This window comes from Nannospalax galili, unplaced genomic scaffold (assembly GCF_000622305.1).
Source record: "Nannospalax galili isolate Female #2095 unplaced genomic scaffold, S.galili_v1.0 scaffold324, whole genome shotgun sequence".
NCBI classification, from domain to species: domain Eukaryota; kingdom Metazoa; phylum Chordata; class Mammalia; order Rodentia; family Spalacidae; genus Nannospalax; species Nannospalax galili.
Genome location: NW_008353027.1, coordinates 3,831,479 through 3,849,917, shown reverse-complemented (window position 1 = coordinate 3,849,917; position 18,439 = coordinate 3,831,479). Strand labels below are relative to the sequence as shown.

The following is an 18,439-nucleotide window of genomic DNA, read 5'->3' as shown; positions in this document are numbered from 1 at the left end:
ACATTTTTGTTACTACCATGCAACCATTTCCTCAGATAATGTACACTTCATGTATGTGTGCACAAAACTGTCCACTCACTAAATTTATACAGACATCACTTCATTTCTAATTGAGGAAACTGAACATCTCGGAGTCTCCTAAGGAAAAGGGAGTCTTGACTTTCTTCACTCCTAATTCAGTCTTTTACCCAAGGATCCCATCTTCTTAGCTCACCTGAGAATCCTTTCTAACCTTGACATTCCAAAGGAGACTGCATAGGCCAGTGCTTTTGAATAGATAAACACTTCTCAGACATGACCCATAGAGGTGTTATTAATCTTGGTTTCCAAAGGTCTGAATTAAGACGGTCTATAGCATGTCTCATTAAAAGTCATTTTGAAAAAAAATGCAAGAAACACTAAAGACTCTCCCAATCCCATCCCAGTTCTCTGGTTCATTTTAAGATCTGCTAAAAGTATTGTCTCACATGACTGTGAACATTTTCCTTATGCTATAGGAATAACTTAGACACTCTCAAATGTAATAGATTTTTGGTGCAGGTGGATTTAAATAGGACGAGTTCTGTGAGCCTTCTTGATCTTCTAACCCAGTTTCTACCCATCCTTCCTTGGTGACATTTCTCTTCAAGATAATTCATTTATCATAACTCTTCATTCAATTGAAGTTAACTCAGCAAGGAATCAAGAAAGGGTGAAATCTAAGGCTTAGTGACTCATTACTACTTCCTTGCAGAGAAATGCAAATGAACCTACCCTTGAAACAAGCAGCAAACTGTTTCCTTTCATCATAAAGCTGTATGTAATGAGTTGCAAAAATCAAAATTCACATATAGTCCATAGCTCCATCACTAACTACCTTCAGCCACTATTTCCAGGCCGAGCATTGAATGGGTTTCATCAGGTGACCATTTAACCAGTTTCAAGGCACTTGCTCAGAACTCCATGCTTCCATGGGTAAGCCCCACTGTTTCTCAGCACAGGTTGAAAAAGGAAGTGACCCTGTTCTTTAAGCTCCGTTTTCCCCCTAAATACTTTTCAAAGTCTTGAAAAATGTTTCTTTACTTACCCGCCAAAAATATTTCCTGTTGGCATTCTTGGGAACTGTGTCATTGGTGTAGATTTCACCTATGAGGGGTCCAAACCGTGTTCCCTTTGGTATGTATTCTTTACTCAGCACTCCTATAACCTAAAGGGAAGGATAAGACATGAAATCATTACTCAAACTGTAAAATGTTAAGCAATCTTGTTATTTCAGTGGATCCAACTGTCAATTGGTAACCTAGCAAGACATTAATAATACCTATACAATTAGCAGTAAGCTTTACCATAGAAGAAGGTCATCTTTTAAAGTCTTAAGATTAAGAGAAAATACTCATCTGAGCATCTAGGGGATTATATGCAGCAACTGAGGGCTCTTAGTTTTTATTATTACTATTATGTTAGATGAGAGAAGATAGCATTCTGTTCTAAGAGACAGTCAAGATTAGACCATTTCAGCAGAGCTCCTGGTTCGCTACTTCTCATTCTCCTTCAAACCACATAGTATGCTCAAGGGGAATAAAGCAGTTTTAACCTTAAAAACCAAAATAGTGCTCCTTAGTTGTTCCACAGAGGCCAAAGGAATTAGAAACCAAGCACATTAAATTTTTTCATTCCAGATGAGTTTGTTTTTTCCCTCTCTTTCCCTTCTTCCTCTCATAGATTACAAGATCTCTTTAATAGAAGAAAGGACTTCCAAGCAACTTTTGTTCTTCTCTAACATCTCCTCAGCAGTGGTCAGAAGTCCTTCCTTGAAATGGAATTTTTACTGAGAAGTGCTGTGGTTCTAAGATCTGAGGAAATGACCATCTCAGATTGAAGGCATCATACATCTCGACTCTGCGGGGCCTTGCTAAAGAGCCATGTTAACTATGGCAGTTCTTCCTTGATCATAAATTTCTTTTTAGGGTATTAAAAAAGGTATCTACCAAAACCAGGAAGCAATTTATCATTATTCAAAATAACTCTGTGAGTAGTTCTTTAAATGTTTCACAGTAAAGATTTGTTTTGGTTTTTACTCTCTCACTTGCCCATTTTAATTTTCCTCTGGTTCAAAGCAGTAAGGCATACTTTACTGAAATGGACCAAGGGTGGGATAAACCTTATTTATTTCTAATTTTATTTTCTTTGACGGCTTCTGTATAATTATACACCTGAAATGGCAGATGTAGATTAGTGAATCAATGAATGTTCAGGTAGTTTACAGTGGAATCCAAAATTTTGGTTATAATATACACTGACACCCCATTCAATTTCATCAAAGTGAAACCTGTGTCTGATACGGAATAAACACATCCACATGGCTGGCACACACCAATCTTTCTCATGTCAGTTTCTTATCAGCAAGTGTCTTTTTTTCTTAAACGATTTAGTAGTCAATATATACGTTAACAGAGCATAGTTAAGACAGGGAAGAGAGAGAGAGGGAGGAATGGAGAAAGAGAGAGAGAGGGAGAGGGAGAGAGAAGGAGAGAGAGGGAGAGAGAGAAGAAAATTTTCTACACTCAACACAAGATGAAACAAGGCTGGTAAGTCAAGGGTTATTTTTGGTCCTTTACGAACTTTTGGCAAAGGTCTGAAAAAAGCAGATGTTCATTTCATCCTCCTCCTCTGCCCTCATTTACATCTATCTGCTTTTTCAAGAACAGTTCATTATTGGTATTTGTTAGGAGCACAAGTATTGGAGATAGGAGCATCTCAGAACAGAGACTCTTCAGCTAAAAATACATCCTGAAAGCTTGAGTAGCCCAACCTGATCACAGGCTTGTTGTTTAAGACCGATATTGAACCTAATTAATTTTTAAAATTCATGAAATTGACTTCTATAGCACACAAATTATTAGATATTTGCATTTGAGTGGTTATTCCATATTAAAATGACAAACAGGAAAAACAAATAATGCTATTTGTTGGTGAGCCAATAATTAGCAGCTGATATTTTCAACATATCCACTTTAAAGCAGTAATTTTAAGAAAGGTACTCAACTGGTTCATCAACTTTGTTTTAAATTACAGTGTCTTACAGACAGTGTCTTGGGAGTTGGAGCTTGATTACCAACAAGGAACATTACATTGAGGTCACGGTTTTCCTTCTAAATTGCCATTCTTCTACAGAATTGGCTTCTTGTTTTTCACCTATCAATCTTACACTAAGAAAACACACATTTTCTTGTGGCCAAAAAGAAATCAATTAGAATCTACTTCCTACAACAAGGGAAATCGGGGAAGGCCAGGCCATCTAGTACCTTTTGAGCACAACTGTGGCCTAGGCTCTGTAGGAGATATAAGTCAGTATTGGAAACACCTGTCTTGTAACCTTACAAATGTAACTGAGCAGGTGAGACATGGGAACAACTTAAAAAAGGTAGCCAAGGGTACTGGTGTGGCCTAAAATTCTTGCTACTATGGTGCCTGAGGCAAGAGGTTGGTGAGTTTGAGGCCAGCCTGCAAAACATAATGAGATCCCAGTCTCAAAAGACACACAAAAATACTGGCAGATTTGAATATGAAATGCCTAAGTCTGACAGAGTCAAAGAGCTTCAACGTTACATTATTTTTATGAATGAAACAGAACACTAATATTTTGAATTACTATTATATACAGAGCTATAGAGCACAGACAACACCTACACATAAACAGAGACACAAAATTACAGCATTCTGAAGGTAGAAGGAATCCTGTAGCTTATAAGTCATCCATCTACCACCAGGTGTGGTGGTGCACACCTGTAATCCTGGCACTTAGGAGGCAGGAGGGTCACTAGATCAAGGCCAGCATTGGCCACGGCATTGAGTTCCAGGCTAGTCCGGGTTTTATGTATGGCAAGATTCCACCTCAGAAAGTAACAATAAAAAAGTAAGCTATCTATATCCATTCCATGCTAATAATGCACAATAAATGTTTTCATGCCAAATCATGTCCAAGATATTATTCAAAGAAGACATAAAAACTCAACTCTACATTATGGGGCTTGTTTGGTCTCTTTGGATGTGGATAGGAATCAGAGTTGTTCTTAACAGGAAGTAAAAAAACCAAGATAGAGGTCTATCTCTGGTCCTAAAGATCCAGATGAGTCTTAGCCACCTCATCTTCCTAACCCATCGTTACAACATTCTGTCCTAGGAACAAGTGAACAGTTGTACAGGGAAACCTGGCCTGTGCTTTGAATTTCACAGTACTAAAAAACTAACTCACCTAACTCAGGAAGGAAACTTCACTGGAACTGACCAGGGTCCTAAAGAATTGCTGCTGGGGACCAGCTACTGAGTGCCTTTATAAACTTACCAGCGAGAGGAAGCTTCCTCGTGCCCATGCTTCAGCTGCCCCCACAGAAGCCCTTCAGGCTTGCCTTATGTGCTGAGTAGACCCCTCTGACATCTGAGCACATCTGTCTCTGTCAGCAGCTTTGGCTATAGAAACACACACTGTCTGTAGCTTTTAGACAAAAACCAGGGCTTCTTTTTAACTTTACGAAATGAAGATTTTACAGTGCAGGATGGGTTAAATGGGAGTACTTGACAATATAGTTTTGTTTGTTTGTTTGCTTTAAAAACAAATCACTCCTTTAGAGTGTATGCAATATTCAAACACACATAGAAAGCATGAGGGTTTTAAGAAGAAACATTAGTCAGGTCTGAATGTGATCTGAGCATTCTCATCTCAAATTACATTAAGATTATATTAATTAATAGCTATCTCCTCTTCCCCCAAATCCCACTCAATAAAAATGACTCATTAGGTTGTATGGAAATGACTAGAACGCTGTAGTAGACCAAGATGTCAGTCTTGAAGTCATTCCATTTTTTCAAAGGAATGAAAAGGGTTTTTTTGAAAGGTTTTCTCCTTCATATCTTTATATTAAAAGAAACACGGTTAATACTTTGACATCTACTCCCAAATAAAAGAATTCGAAGGTGGGACTGCATGTTGTGGTGAGTTCTTTTACAGAGGGCTTAAGTTAACATTGGATTTCAATCAGAAAAGACACCGTGTAAGTCCCCAAGAACTGCCTGATGTTTGTCAGTGCTCCAGGTCCGATTCAGAGGAAGCCACAGTGCCCCTTGAGGACAAGCAACCTCAGCCGACAGCAGAAACTTGCTCGGGATGCTGCTCCTGAACTACCAATGTCAAAATAAAATTTTGTGTAGTCAAGTGTTCACAGAAGATTATTTCAGGAGGTCAAGGGGAAAATCCCCACAAAAGAATAACCATCAGTTTAAAAGTTTGAAAAAGCAGGTCTATATTTGGCTTTAGTTCTGGAAATAGGAAGTAAGAACAGCCTCATTAAAAGTGTAGAGTGATTCTAAGCCAAATCTAAAAATGAAGGTCAAGATGAGAAATATGGTTTGTATGTTTTGTTTTTAAACCAAAGGAAAAAAAAAGGTGCTGACACATAGCACAAATTCATAGTGAAAAATGATCTTGTTAAAAAAAAATTCCCCAGGATGTCAGCACAGAGTACATAAAGAAACATCTTCTGCTAGTTTAATGAAAACATTTAAAGACGGGCAAGATAAATCAGTAAGATAAAAACTACACGTAGAAAGGCTTTTTCCCTGTTTCCATGGCTCATGGGACTTACAGAACTAACTGAATAATGATAATGTAAACATTTCATTGATCCTAAATGCTTCTGTCCTGGAACTGGTCTGTAGCTATCACAACCTCCAGGGCTCAATCCCACCACCCTCTTTCAGCACCTCAGGGAGCTGTCCCAAAGTTCAAAGCAGAAGAAACAGAAAAAAAGGTACAAATTATGGTGTACACTTCAGACAAGATGATTTTATTTTGTTTCCTTGTGGCTTTTATGATTAGGGACTGAAGAGGAACCACTCCCTATTCAAGTGTTTCACTGAGTAAAATGTGGGGAAACAGGATGAAAGAACTCTGGCCTCCTGTTTGTTTTGAAGGACCCCATTCAAGAACATAGGTGAGGTCTCTTTTAATTGCTTAATATACAGAAATTGAGTTATACATTCAGAGGCAAAAATAAAATACCCCCCACCAAGTTTAATAAAAAATGGGTCTGAACTATGTTAAGATGATAAATAAAACCACAGTGACACCAAGAGGGGCCAGTGTAGCATGCTCTATCTAGAAGCACCTGGAGAAGCCAGAAGAACTTTGCTCCCAGTCCTTCGGCCAGGCTCTAACTATAGCCTTTGGGCAAGCTGACTATCTCTCTGAACCTTGAACTAAATGATCTAACAGCATAACGACTCAGCTATGATTTTCAGTAGAATGACGAAAATTGAAAACTTAAGAGCAGAACTGAGAAGAATATGTGAGCACTGAAAAGCAGATGACCCACAGAATGGAGGCTTTCATCTCAACCCCCATGGGCTGCAGAGGACACCATGAAACAAATGAACCTTCTGAGTAGACCAATATGTAGTCAAATCTGATGTGGCAAAAACACACTACACCTTTTAAAGCCACAGCCAAGCCTTAAATACCCAAACAAATGCTACACGGGCTCCAAGGGCCACATATTAAGAGACTTTCCTATTGAGAAGAGCATTACTTTCAGGAAGAGGTATAATTAAGGCTGACCTCTGGGGTTAAATTTTTGGTAAAATTCACATACAACTACAATTTAAATTCTGCTCTTTACAAATCTAGCACTACTTTCCCAGCAGACTGCACCCAAACAAAAAGTTGAGCTTCAGTGAAACTCAGGGCAGAATTGCTCACTTCAATTTTAGATAGCTGTGCCTCTTGATCAGAGACACTGAACTCAGACAAACAGGAAAGAGACGAAGTGTTTCCCAAACAGACTCACAGATTCCTCTTCATCTTGTTCCTAGGGAAGGGATAAAGTGATTTGATATGGCCGTAATGAATACTTCCAGCAAAAAACCTGCAAGTCTTACAACACGCGATCCCCTTTTCACTGCTTCCCAAAGGCAGTGTGGAACTGCTAGCACCCTGTGGTAGTGGTGGCAAGTCGGCTGAGGGCGATATTCCTTCATCTTAGCCCAACAGCAGATCAGGGAGAGCAACTGCTGTAGCTAAATTCTCAAAACAAGAGGTGGTTCTACAAGTTACTTCACAGCTAAACATCACACCTAGCTATAATTGTTATATAAAGGATAAACACAAATCAGTTGCTCATTCCAAGTTTAGGTGTTCGGTCCCTTTGAAAGCAACAAAGCGTGTACCCACTTCAGAGGCCACACGAAGGAATGGGCCTGCCAGCCTGGCCAGGGCAAAGGAGCTGCCGCAGATAAACAGTGGTTGGTGAAGTCATCCTGACAGAGGACACTTTTACGTGACCTTCTTCCCGGTTTATGCCATCAGTTCAGTTCATAAACACGTCAAGGTTTTGAGAATAATTTTAGAAACCCAGCTAATAAAGCTGGCTCGTTAAAAAGAATAAAGCCATCTCATGAGCAAAGGGAGGCAATAGAATACTTTTTCCCTAAGAAAATGTTTTCTTCCTTAAAAGCTACTGTACAATGCAGTGCAGTGGGTGCAGTTTTCCTGAAGCTCCCTTCCAATGCTGCCCAAGCCAGCTCTTCCAAGATTATGTCAATTTGCCAAAAGATTTAACAGTTTACTAATTAGTATAGAACAGCTGAAGGCCAAAGGAAAAATGAAAAGGAGCTGACTTAAAGAGAAAGCAATGAAAAAGTGAATCAAGTGATCAGTTATTTACCAAAGTGCACAGATTCTCATGGTTCTCAGAGACAGACAACTCCTCAAGGGCCAGGAGGGCGAGATGGTACCAGGCGCCAGGCAATCTTGGCAATAAGGCAGAAGCTTACCTCTTTGCTGTTGTTGGTGGCAAACTTGAAAAGCAGATTCCTTGGTAAGGATGCCTCTGCTTGAATGGAGGTCCCTCCATCGGTGCCAGAATCCCAGGGGTGGTCGTTCACTATGTATGTGCACTTCTCTTCAAACTCGGCCTCTGTCCACAGAGTCATGTCCGCGACTTCCATGTCCATTTTCATGTTCTCCTCAGTTCTCTCTGCCAACCCTTGAAACTTCCCTGAGCTGGAGCTACACTTGAGGGCAGGCTGGAAGAGAAGGGAAAGGCTTTTAATCCCCATTGTCCTGCCGTTCCTGTGGCTCCCTCCGAGAGTATGACTAATAGAGTAGTCTGAAGACTTTCAAAGCAGATGCAGAGTGCTTGTACAGTTGAGTAAGAGCCAAAAAGCCAAATAAAGTAGGCTGCCTTGAAGAAGCCCAGTTTGAAAACGCAACTTTTGGTTGGGGAAAAGACCAACCAAACAAACAAAAAGAATGTGGCAACCGCTTTGGGAGAAAAAGAGCAGCTAGCTACCTTTGAAGAATCCTTGGCTTCGCTTCTCACGGCAGAAATATGTTGTGGGCGCTGAGTCCTGTGTCCCAGAACGCCTGGGGTCATGGCCGCCAGACCCTCAGCGCTGTGGAAAAGCTGCCTCAGAAAGTGTCACAAACAAGGAGAGGAAGAGGAAGGAGCTCTGTCTGCCTCTGAATGAAGCTAAAAATGGAAAGCGCGTGTGGTGCAGGAGCGGAACCCAGCCTGCGTTTTCCAAATGGGGAAGACTGAACTTTCCCACCAGCTCCCAACTCGAAACGACTTTCAAAACAACTGCCCCCCCTCCTCCGCCGCCGCCGCGCGCTTTCATCCTCTCGCACGTTAGACCTGGAGGGGTTGCATCCTGCCAGCATCACTGAGCACCAGCACCAGCCTTCCCGAGCTCCTTTGGACCACAGGAAAAGAGGAGGGGAAACCGGTGGAGGGAAAAACACCCCAGAGCTTTTATTGGAACAGCGGGCATCTCAAGCCAGATAGAAAAAGTAAAAACAAAACACGAAACTATTCAATAGAATTCCCTGAAGAGAATTCCTTTAGGAGTCCTCAGCTACAAATAGGACTTTCCATTTAAATCTGAAAGTGTACAGATTCCCAGAAGTCACTAATGTGCCACAGTGCACTGTAACCAAAGTTATTATCATACATACAGAAGATTCGGGGAATGAATTCCACGGTTAGTCCCGAAATCTGCCCTCATACTCGGAAAAAGCGCTTTCCAGAGAGGAGAGAGAGAGAGAGAGAGAGAGAGAGAGAGAGAGAGAGAGAGAATAAACAGTTTCTGCAACGCATTCCCACACAGACGGGATGGAGAGGCATTAGGCATGGGGTGTCTGTCCATGTAAGAACACGCGCTTGTTAAAACGTCAACATCAAGCTGCGGGAGTCCCTCGAGGTGGCTTTTACATTTTCTCACGTCTTCTCTAAATATGATGCTCTTAGAAAAAAGATGGTCAGCTGTCTTTGCCCCAGTTACAACTTAATCTTATTTTTGCTTCGTTCCAACATGTAGGGTCATGATGACAAATAAATGTTAAAGTAAAATAGAATTGAAACCCTAAGCCAACCCTGAGTAGTGACTTTATTGGCAGAGGGCGAGGGTAGGTGGTCAAGAGCCACTACTGAAATTTCACTGAGTTGACGATTATGTCTAGAACTGAAAGAGTTAATGATTCATAAGGGAAAAGTCGTCTAAATGTTTGACAGTACTCAGCGCACTAAAGCACAGCACGTTTCTACTGCGCCTACATTATATAAAAAAGAAAAGAATAAAGGAAAGAAAAGTTTTCAAATCCTATTAAAAATAAAAATAAAATCAAGTTCCTTACCAAGGTCGTACCCACACGTTTTTCCAAGCGGAGATCCAACATCTGAGCTAAGTGTGGCTCAGGTCCACCCAGTCCACATTCTCCCGCGTCCCCAGCCGGCTGAGCAGCACGGACGCGCACGGCGGCAGTCAGTCCTTTCCTACCGCGGCCGCCCGGGTCCCGGCTGTGCGCGCACAGGTGCTGCGCGCTGCTCTTGCGTCTCGGCGACACTGGAGGGCCGGAGCGTCCAGGCAGCTCTGTCTGTGTCAAGCCGCGCGCCGGCTCTTCCCCCTCCGGATTTCATTACCCACTGACTGGTCTGATTCACTCCTACCCGCTGCCTGAGTGGGGGCGTGGCCGCACCTGGCCTGCCGCGCCGCGCGGGGCGCAGGGCTTTCCCCCCCGGATTGCGAGCCGCCGTCAGCTTCCTCTCTCTGCTTATGAATTTCAACATTTACTTGGAATCTTCTGACTTCCCTTTGAAGGCGCTCACCCTCAACGTTTACTCGCGCTGCAATTGTATTCTAAATACTCCAGATCGCCCAGCTTCCTGTCTCGGCAGAATGGGGTGGGGAGGGGAGGGGGTCGGAGGGGCACGCTCCTTAAAAGAAGAAAACCTAAAAATGGCCCCAACGCGGAGTACTTTCTCCCCTCGAATCCTCAGGTACAGGATACGATTTACTTGGAAGGAGCAAGTTAAACTGTTTTTACACCCTGTACAATCCGAGGTAGATGACAAGTTCTGGAGTTATTGTCTATGAAGTATACTAAAGCATTTATGCCCCGCTCTTGAAACTGGTAAGATTTCATCTCTCCTGCTAACTGAGTACATTCAAATTTTGTACAGCCAACTTCCCTCTTTCAGCTATTTGGTCAATAAGGGAAACAGGAAAAAGTTATAATCATATGTATTGGGTTTTTGTTGTTGTTCTTCCTCTTCTCCCTAAACCCACAGCCAGACGTGAGTGTGTATGTACAATGGAGAGCATTAATGGTTTCACGGTTAAAAGGGGAATATTGAACTGATCACTCCAAGTGGAGAGCTGTGGGAGGCAGTAATTAGTGGAGCTTGTTCTGAGACTGGCTGGCTTTTCCTCCAGCCCCAGTCAGTCCTCTGCCGAAGGAAGGGCATCCTGTGATGATGGCATACAATGTCCTGTTTGTTTATTATTAAGAGCGTGGACCTTGCATTCCTGCTTCTCATTACAAAACAAACCAGATGCTTTACTTCCTTCAATGGTCTTGTGCCTTCAGCAAGGAATCCTCTAATTCAGAGAAACAATGATGCGAAGGCCCATTAATAGCCAGCACCCCATTACAAGTCCTGTTTAGGTCACTGCAACCCAAGTCGTCCACTTTTCCTGCTTGCCTCATCACAGGATGTTTCCTTCTTTGTTTGTTTGTTTGTTTGCTTGCTTGCTTTGTTTATCATCATTTCTCTTTCAACCTTAGGCTGCAGTGTCTTTTCTAGCATTTTTAAATACACATGTGCGCCTACACGCACTCCCACATCTATACATACACACCCACATCCACACACCCAGTGGCAACTTAGTCATACAGTGAAGTGGACATTTGAGTATTTGTTTACAGGAAGAAATGAAACAAAGCAAAACCAGCCCAACTCAATCACAAAGACAGGTTTGTGTTTCTTTAAATTTTCTTTCAGGAAACTTTCCTAGAATTTTTTTTTTCGGAGCGGGGGAGGTAAAAGATTATAGACCAAAGTGTATTCATGTCTCTCCGTAGTTCAGAATGATAAAATTCCCACTAGGGGACATGAGTAACACATACTCTGCTGGCTGGCCATCCACCTGTTATTACAAGTTATGCCAGAGGGGACGCTAGTGCCAAGAGGAAACAGGGCTGTTAGGTGGCTTTTGTGCCAGTATAAAACTGAAAGAACAATTCTTGAGGGTTCTCAGAAAGCTCCAAGATGATAATTAAACAAAAGAGATTCAGCCTTCTCCAGAGGGTTTATTAGCTGATGCTGAGTCAGCACCACAATGGACAGAAAAACAATGTAGTCATACCAGAGCTTGGCCTGCTGCTCACTGTCCCCACTGCACATCAGTTAACACATTTTTCACTTCCCTTTCAGAATAAAGTCTGCTTTTGGCCCACAGATATCATGCAAGTGCCAGTGACTAGGCAAAAGGGTACCAGTCAAGGTGGGAAGACGGCTATTTTAAGCCAAATATTTGCTTTTAATGACTGTAAGATGCCAGTGAATCAACTCACTGTTAATTAATATCAGCCTGCACTTACCTTCAGAGGTGGTGAAATGGGCTTGAGCCTAAGGAGGACGCAAACATCAAATACCAGTGTGCGGCTTAGCTAGGCAACCCTAAAATTAGTTCCAGGTGTCCTAGCTAAGCTGGACAAGGCCATAGGTGGAACTTTAAGGAAGGTAGATTTTGAGACACACTGTTGGAATATAATATCCTTTGAATGTTTGCTTCTTGTCTCAAAGTGACAGGAAAAAAGCAAAACAGCTCCAGGCCAAGTTTTTGATGATGATTATGGCAGTTAAAGACAGGCAATAGTATAATTTAAAATGAAGGGCACGAAAAAGAAGAGATAGAAAAGGAAGCAAGATCCATAAGCAGAAAAGCCATGTTTGTATTATAATATTTAGGTATTGCCCCATGCAGAATTGCTAAGGATGGGAAGAAAGGGCTGGCCTTGTAAGCCTCACCCAGCCCTTCCAAAAGGCCTGAGAAGCACACAGCTAGAAGCTGGGAAGTGCTGCCTCCGGTACTCTGCAGGAACTATCTGTGGCTGCCACAGTCTGGAATCTGAAGTCTCAAAATGTCTGTTCTAAGTAATAAGCGGGTGCATTTTTAGTCACCATATTATCTTCCCCAGTGTTCGAACACCAAAAACCCCTCATCAGTTGCCTTTATTAATCAGCCTTTCTCAGGCAGAGTCCTTTCATTAAGAGTGTTTGCAATGGCAGCAAATCACAAATGATCCAAATAGCTCTGTTTTCAGAAATCTTGATCTATTCCTTTTGATGCAAGCTGAATTCACTCAGTTTCAGCCCCCTCCACATCCTTCCTCCCTCTCCAGTCCCTGGGTGGGTTGGGAATAGCAGTGTAGGTGGCCAGATGACTGTATAGGGAAGAGGACTATGGTAACTATTGTAGCATGAAGGGAAATTGAGTACCAAATCTGGAGACCTGACTCTGCTCTGGTTAGACTTTTTTTTTCTTTCTTAAAGAAAGTAAAAATGGGATGAAATATGCTTAAGATGAAACATGTTTTCATTTTCTAATTCAACTCCTGCTATACCCAAACAAGGTCAATGACAGACTAACCACATCAATAGAACACCCCCCCACCCCCTTCTCCTGACTCCCTACCCACCCACACCCACTCTCACCCCCCACACCCATTTCCCACTTCCTGTAAGTTAGGCATCTTCATGCTGGTAAACATTTGGGGACCAACTGTAAGCCTGAGCCTAAAAGAGGGGCACTGTGGCTTTGAAGCCCTCCCACATGTCTCAAAGCCAGGCGGAGAACTTAGAGGGACATTGGTTTTTAAACCTTAACGGCCTTTCCAGCTCCAGTCACTGGCCTTGGTTTTTCTGGCTGCCTTCCTTTTTAAAAGGCAGAGAAGAACAAACGTGTGTGTGAGTGAGAGAGAATGTATGTATGACACATGCTTGTGTTACAATGCAGCGTGTGTGTCATTGGTGTGATATGTGTATGATATGTTTCAATGATGTGTTAAATCAATTTAAAAATAGCACAAGCTTCCTTCTTAGGACACATCTTACCTCCCCAAAACTCTGACAAACATTTTCAGGGCCTAAGCTTTGGAATGGTGATCCTAGGAACGTGTGGGATGTTTTATAATGATGTCAATGTTTTGACTTCCAAAATGAGGAAAACAAAAAATTAAGTAAATCGAAAAGCCAAAGTAAAACTCTCTTCTCTCTCTAGGAATGTAGCAAAGATAAGGGTTCTCCTAAGGCCTGTAAAAACCTTCAGGGTGTCTGGAGTCTCAGGGCTCCACACACCACCCACATCATGACACCTAAGCATATTTTTGGTCCTGTCAGCAGACTCATGATTTTATTTTTATTGAAACATTCACACATTTTAAAATTTTTCCTTCAGTTTGATATCTACCAATTTGACAAAACCAGCACTAATAATCATCTTCATGGCATTTGTTAGAGAATCAGTATGGGTTTATAATATCTGATTTCTAATCATGTTTTTATTATGGTGATTCAGACATTAGAGGGATTCAAATTCCTGAAAAGGCTGTGGGAGAGGCAATCGTTTCTGATCCCAAAAGTCATTTTCTACTCTGAATTTGGTAGGAAAAGAAATGAGCCTGAACTAACAGAAGGCAGAGCACAGACCCTCAGGACAAGAGGACTGTCAGGGCAGGTGCACGCCCTGAAATGTAGCTTCCTCTTACCTCTTTTCAATGTCTGGAGGGAGGAGGGCTAGCTTTCATACCAACAAAATCCTGTGACAAAGGTTTGCCTCTCTTTCAGTGGAAAGAGAGGCCTGGACACAAGAGGGGAGGTCTCACAGTGAAAAGAAAAAGAAAGTGGTGGGTTCAATTCCTAGCACTACACATAAAGTAGGTAAAGTGGCACTTGCCTGTAATTTTAGTACATGGGAGGTAGAGGCAGGGAGGATCAGAAATTCAAGGCTATTCTCAGCTCCGTAGTAAGCCGATTTGCTCGCCTACTCATAAGCATGCACACATGTGGATATACATACCAGGGGGCAGACAGAATTAAAAGAGCAGTAATGAAATCTTTGAATCATTCCTCCACCCCTATGCATGCATGGATTCTACTCCAAGAGATTCTGTACTCGAGTTGAAGACCACAGATCTAGAATAATACCCCACTTTGCTGCCAGGAAAACTGAGGGCCAGAGATCAAGAAGCTTAGAAAGTACATATCTCCAGGGTCTGGCGTGGTGGCACAAGCCTTTAATTCCAGCAGAGGCAGAGGCAGGCAGATCTCTGTGAGTTCAAGGCCAGTCTGGTCTACATAGTGAGTTCCAGGACAGCTCAGGCTACAAGGAGACCCTGTCTCAAAAAGACAAAAACAAAAACAAAAACAAAACAAACAAAAAAGAGTTCAGGGTCATCCTTACCTACATAGTGAGTTGGAGATGAGGTGTGACCCAGTGTGCAATGTCTGTGGAGGCCAGAAGAAGGTATTGGATCCCCTGGAACTGGAGTTATGTATGGTTTTTAGCTTCCCATGTGGTGCTGGGAACTGAACCAGGCTCCTCTATAAGAGCGGGCAGTGCTCTTAACAGCTGAGCCAGCTCTCTAGCCCCTGATCTGGGCAGATGGACCCAGGGCTGTGGCTCTGAATGCTGCCCATCCTGATTATCGTCTCAAAAACCGGGAAAAAAAAAAAAAAAAAAAAGGGACATATATCTCCTAACTTTCTTTAATTAACTAGATCTCACCTACAGCTGACCTTTGAGATGACAGCTCACAGGCGTGGCTGCTCCCCCCAAACTGGGACAGATCTACAAGTTCAATATTATACCAGGCTTAAAAAGGGGGAGAAAGACAGTATGCCCATGGATAAACCTTTTAAATTTGACCTGAGTTTTTTCAAAAGGTGTCTATTAGATGAGATTTGTTATTCTAATACCCTGGTTTCTCTTTCCTCCATTACCTCTCAACCCCTCTCTACTATAGACTATGAATAAGCAGGATAACCCTTTTAGGAGGAGGATAGTGTGGAATTTCTGAACCATCAACCCTGACAAAGACAGTGTGGATTCTGAAGCCATCAGCCTGAACTTATCTGGTCTCCATCTACAGCCCATTGTTTCCCGAAAGTATCCACCAGGGAAGCAGGATGCCTATCAATGTTCAACAGGCATTTTCCCCCTTAAGGTGCACCTCTGGGGACTGAGGGGCAACACTGCATTACCTTAGCGTTGGAATCCACTACAGAGAAAGTAACAGCTCAGTGTTTTTAGGCAGGCACCCCAATAGCTCCTTTGAAAAAGAAGCAGGCACTGTTTTTAGGAGGGCTAAGCCACAATGGAGGAGCCATTCAAAGCTTTAGGACGCAGACCAGATCCTCTGGAGGGGAGTTCCATCCTGACAATAGACAATTAAAGCTGATAAATCCAAGGACTTGTTGCTGGTTTAATTCCTTCTAATTGTATGCTACTTGTATTTGGGGATGAAGCAAGCTAGTCTAATCTCCCAAGTACCTGACCTACTTCTTGCTACAGGATCTTTTCAGAATTCTTCCCATCTGGACCCCTTTTCCTCTTCTACCACGTCCCTCTTCCCCATTGCTTAAAAGGAGGAGAAGGGAGGAAGAGAACCGAAGCCTGCATTCAACTGAAGAAATTGGTGGCCCTCAGGCAGCTCCCTGATCGTTCACAGCGAACCGCGCTTAGCGCCAGTGATTCAGCTGTACGTGGATTAGGCTCGACAAGTGGCACACTGAGGCTCTCACTGCTAGATTTCTGTTAGCTGCCCCCAGGGTGTGGGCTCATGAGTATACAGGACGGGCCTCAGGGATTCGATTCTGCTGGTGGCTGTGACTTCACTAATGCGCTGCAAACACCTGGGTGAAGGAAGCATTCCTTCTCAGCAGCACCCCTAAGGACATGCCAGCTTGGTGCTTCTTCCTTGAACCTAAGTTCCCGTACAGACCTAGAAAGGAGCAAAAATCGTTTTGATTCAATTTTGGTCCTGGGGTCATATTTTTGTGGTGCTAGGGATTTTAGAACCTAGGGCCTTGTGCATACCAGGCAGGCACTCTGCCACTGAACTACATGGCACAGCCCAGGAGTGTATTTTTAATGCTGAAAAGTTTTTGTAGCAACGTCTTTGTATTTCAACTCTTGTCTGCTCAGTATGCTAAAGAGTATAATGATCTGTCCTTGGAAAACATACAGCTTTGGAGTGAACTGCAATCCCAGCAGTCAAGAATAATGTGTTGCTATGGTTGGGAGGCCTTGTATTTTAGATAGCCATACAAAATACTTATAAATGAAATCACCCATTTGGGGGGCATTTATTTCAAAATCATTGATGATAGGGTACAGATATATATGAGACTGCCCAGGTTTTGAGTTGATGAATGTTAAGCTTGCTAATTACAGTACAGAATTATAATATTCCCGAAGTATTGAAAAAAAATTTCACTATGTAGACCAGGTTGGCCTCGATTTCACAGAGATCCACCTGTCTCTGCCTCCTGAGTACTGAAATGAAAGGCTACCACACCCAGTTTAAGTATGTTTTAATAAACAGTTTAAAACATAATTCAAGTTCCAAAGAATCCCAACCAACTCACTCAAGGCCCTCAGCCTAGGTATCAACTTTGGATTAGCGTGCAGGAAAGTTAAATTGAAATATGGTCAAAGTATACTATGTGCATATTCGAAAATGTCAGAGGGAAACCCATTATTCTGTATAGCTAATATCAGCCGAAAAAAAGGAAGAAAGTGAGAATTAGATTGAAAAGTCTTGCGATGCGGGACTGAAGGTACTTGTTGCTCTGCCTGTTATCTTGACCAGCACCGAAAGAACCAGTTTTGGGATTGCAATCATTTTGGAGAACATGTTTTCTTCATTGCATAACAAACCTAAAGCACTTTTAGTGCCCTTCCAATATGGTACCAATCATGAAAAAGGTTTAATTTTGCCCTTTCAATATAATTAATGATTGTGACTCATTTGGTGTAATTTTACAGTGATCCTATTAGGAAATGATCAAGAGCCCATCTCAGGCTGAAAACATATGTGCTACGGAAGGCAAAACTCATAGCCATCTGAATCTGTCCCTGAGTGATGTATCCTCCTTTACACTAGGAAGTAAGAACAAAATATTGCAGATAACTCACTTTTTCTCTGCAGTAGTCTGAGCAAGCTGAGCAAGTGACAGGCAGCACCCAGCAGGGGCTCAACTGATAAACTGTGTCAAACTCCAACCATTTGTCAGCTCCAGAGAGAGAAGAACAAGCTGAAAGAAGGACTCAGGAAGTAGATTTATCTGGTGTAACACATTAACCAGTCTAAATACCAGTAGATAAAAGTAAACGCATTTACCCAGCAAGAAAGAACTAATCTCACTCCCGCACTGCCTAACTGGATGTGCTCTAAGCTTTCACCTCCTCAGACAAGCAACACCAATTCATCTTGATGCTCTATCCAGAATTCATTTAAACAAATCAAAGGTTTATTTCCTTATTGACCACGATTTCATTAACAGTTTATATTAGCATGAAAAGTTTCTTCCAGACTTGAAGAAAGCTTTCTCCATTCTCTAGAAGAGAGGTTTCCAAAATGCCATTGTGAATGAAAACGTGGTGAAAAAATGTGAAATTATATTTCAACTTGTTATACATATTAAATTTACACATTGGTTCATATTATTCATATTATTCTTGGAAGCAGTTTTAATTTCAGAAGTTCCCCAAAGCAGCAAGACAGAAGCCACCAGATAGAAGGGGGAGGGTTACTGAAATACATGTGCTGCTATGAGGCTGCACAGCTGCCTAATGGTCATGGTGCCAGGCTCAGGAGCAAACATGGCTTCCAAGCCAGGCTATGCCTCTGTAGAACACAAAGCCTTGGGCTCCCTTTTCCTACCCTGACCACCATTTTGCTCATACTCTACCAGGGAAGTCATTCTATTGAACAAGGTCTTTTATCTGCTATGAGCTGTTAATACTTAGTAAGTACTGAGAATTCAATTCTTAGCACAGCATTTGGTCTGTATTAGATGGTTGATTAATATATGCTAAATAAATAGGTTAAAAGTGGTTC

The 18,439-nt window shown here is 42.2% G+C and overlaps 1 protein-coding gene across 1 annotated transcript in view; it reads right to left on the bottom strand.

Moving 5' to 3' along the window:
• Prdm1 (PR/SET domain 1) overlaps positions 1–9,943 on the bottom strand; it is a 20,858-nt gene extending 10,915 nt beyond the window's left edge. Inside the window, exons 1-3 of the mRNA XM_008850299.3 lie at positions 9,668–9,943; positions 7,807–8,058; positions 1,067–1,186 (exon numbers count right to left, since the gene is read on the bottom strand). Coding sequence (XP_008848521.1) covers positions 1,067–1,186; positions 7,807–8,058; positions 9,668–9,709 — 414 coding nt within the window. The 5' untranslated portion in view covers positions 9,710–9,943. The remainder of the gene's footprint in view (positions 1–1,066; positions 1,187–7,806; positions 8,059–9,667) is intronic.
• Positions 9,944–18,439: the final 8,496 nt, after the last annotated feature.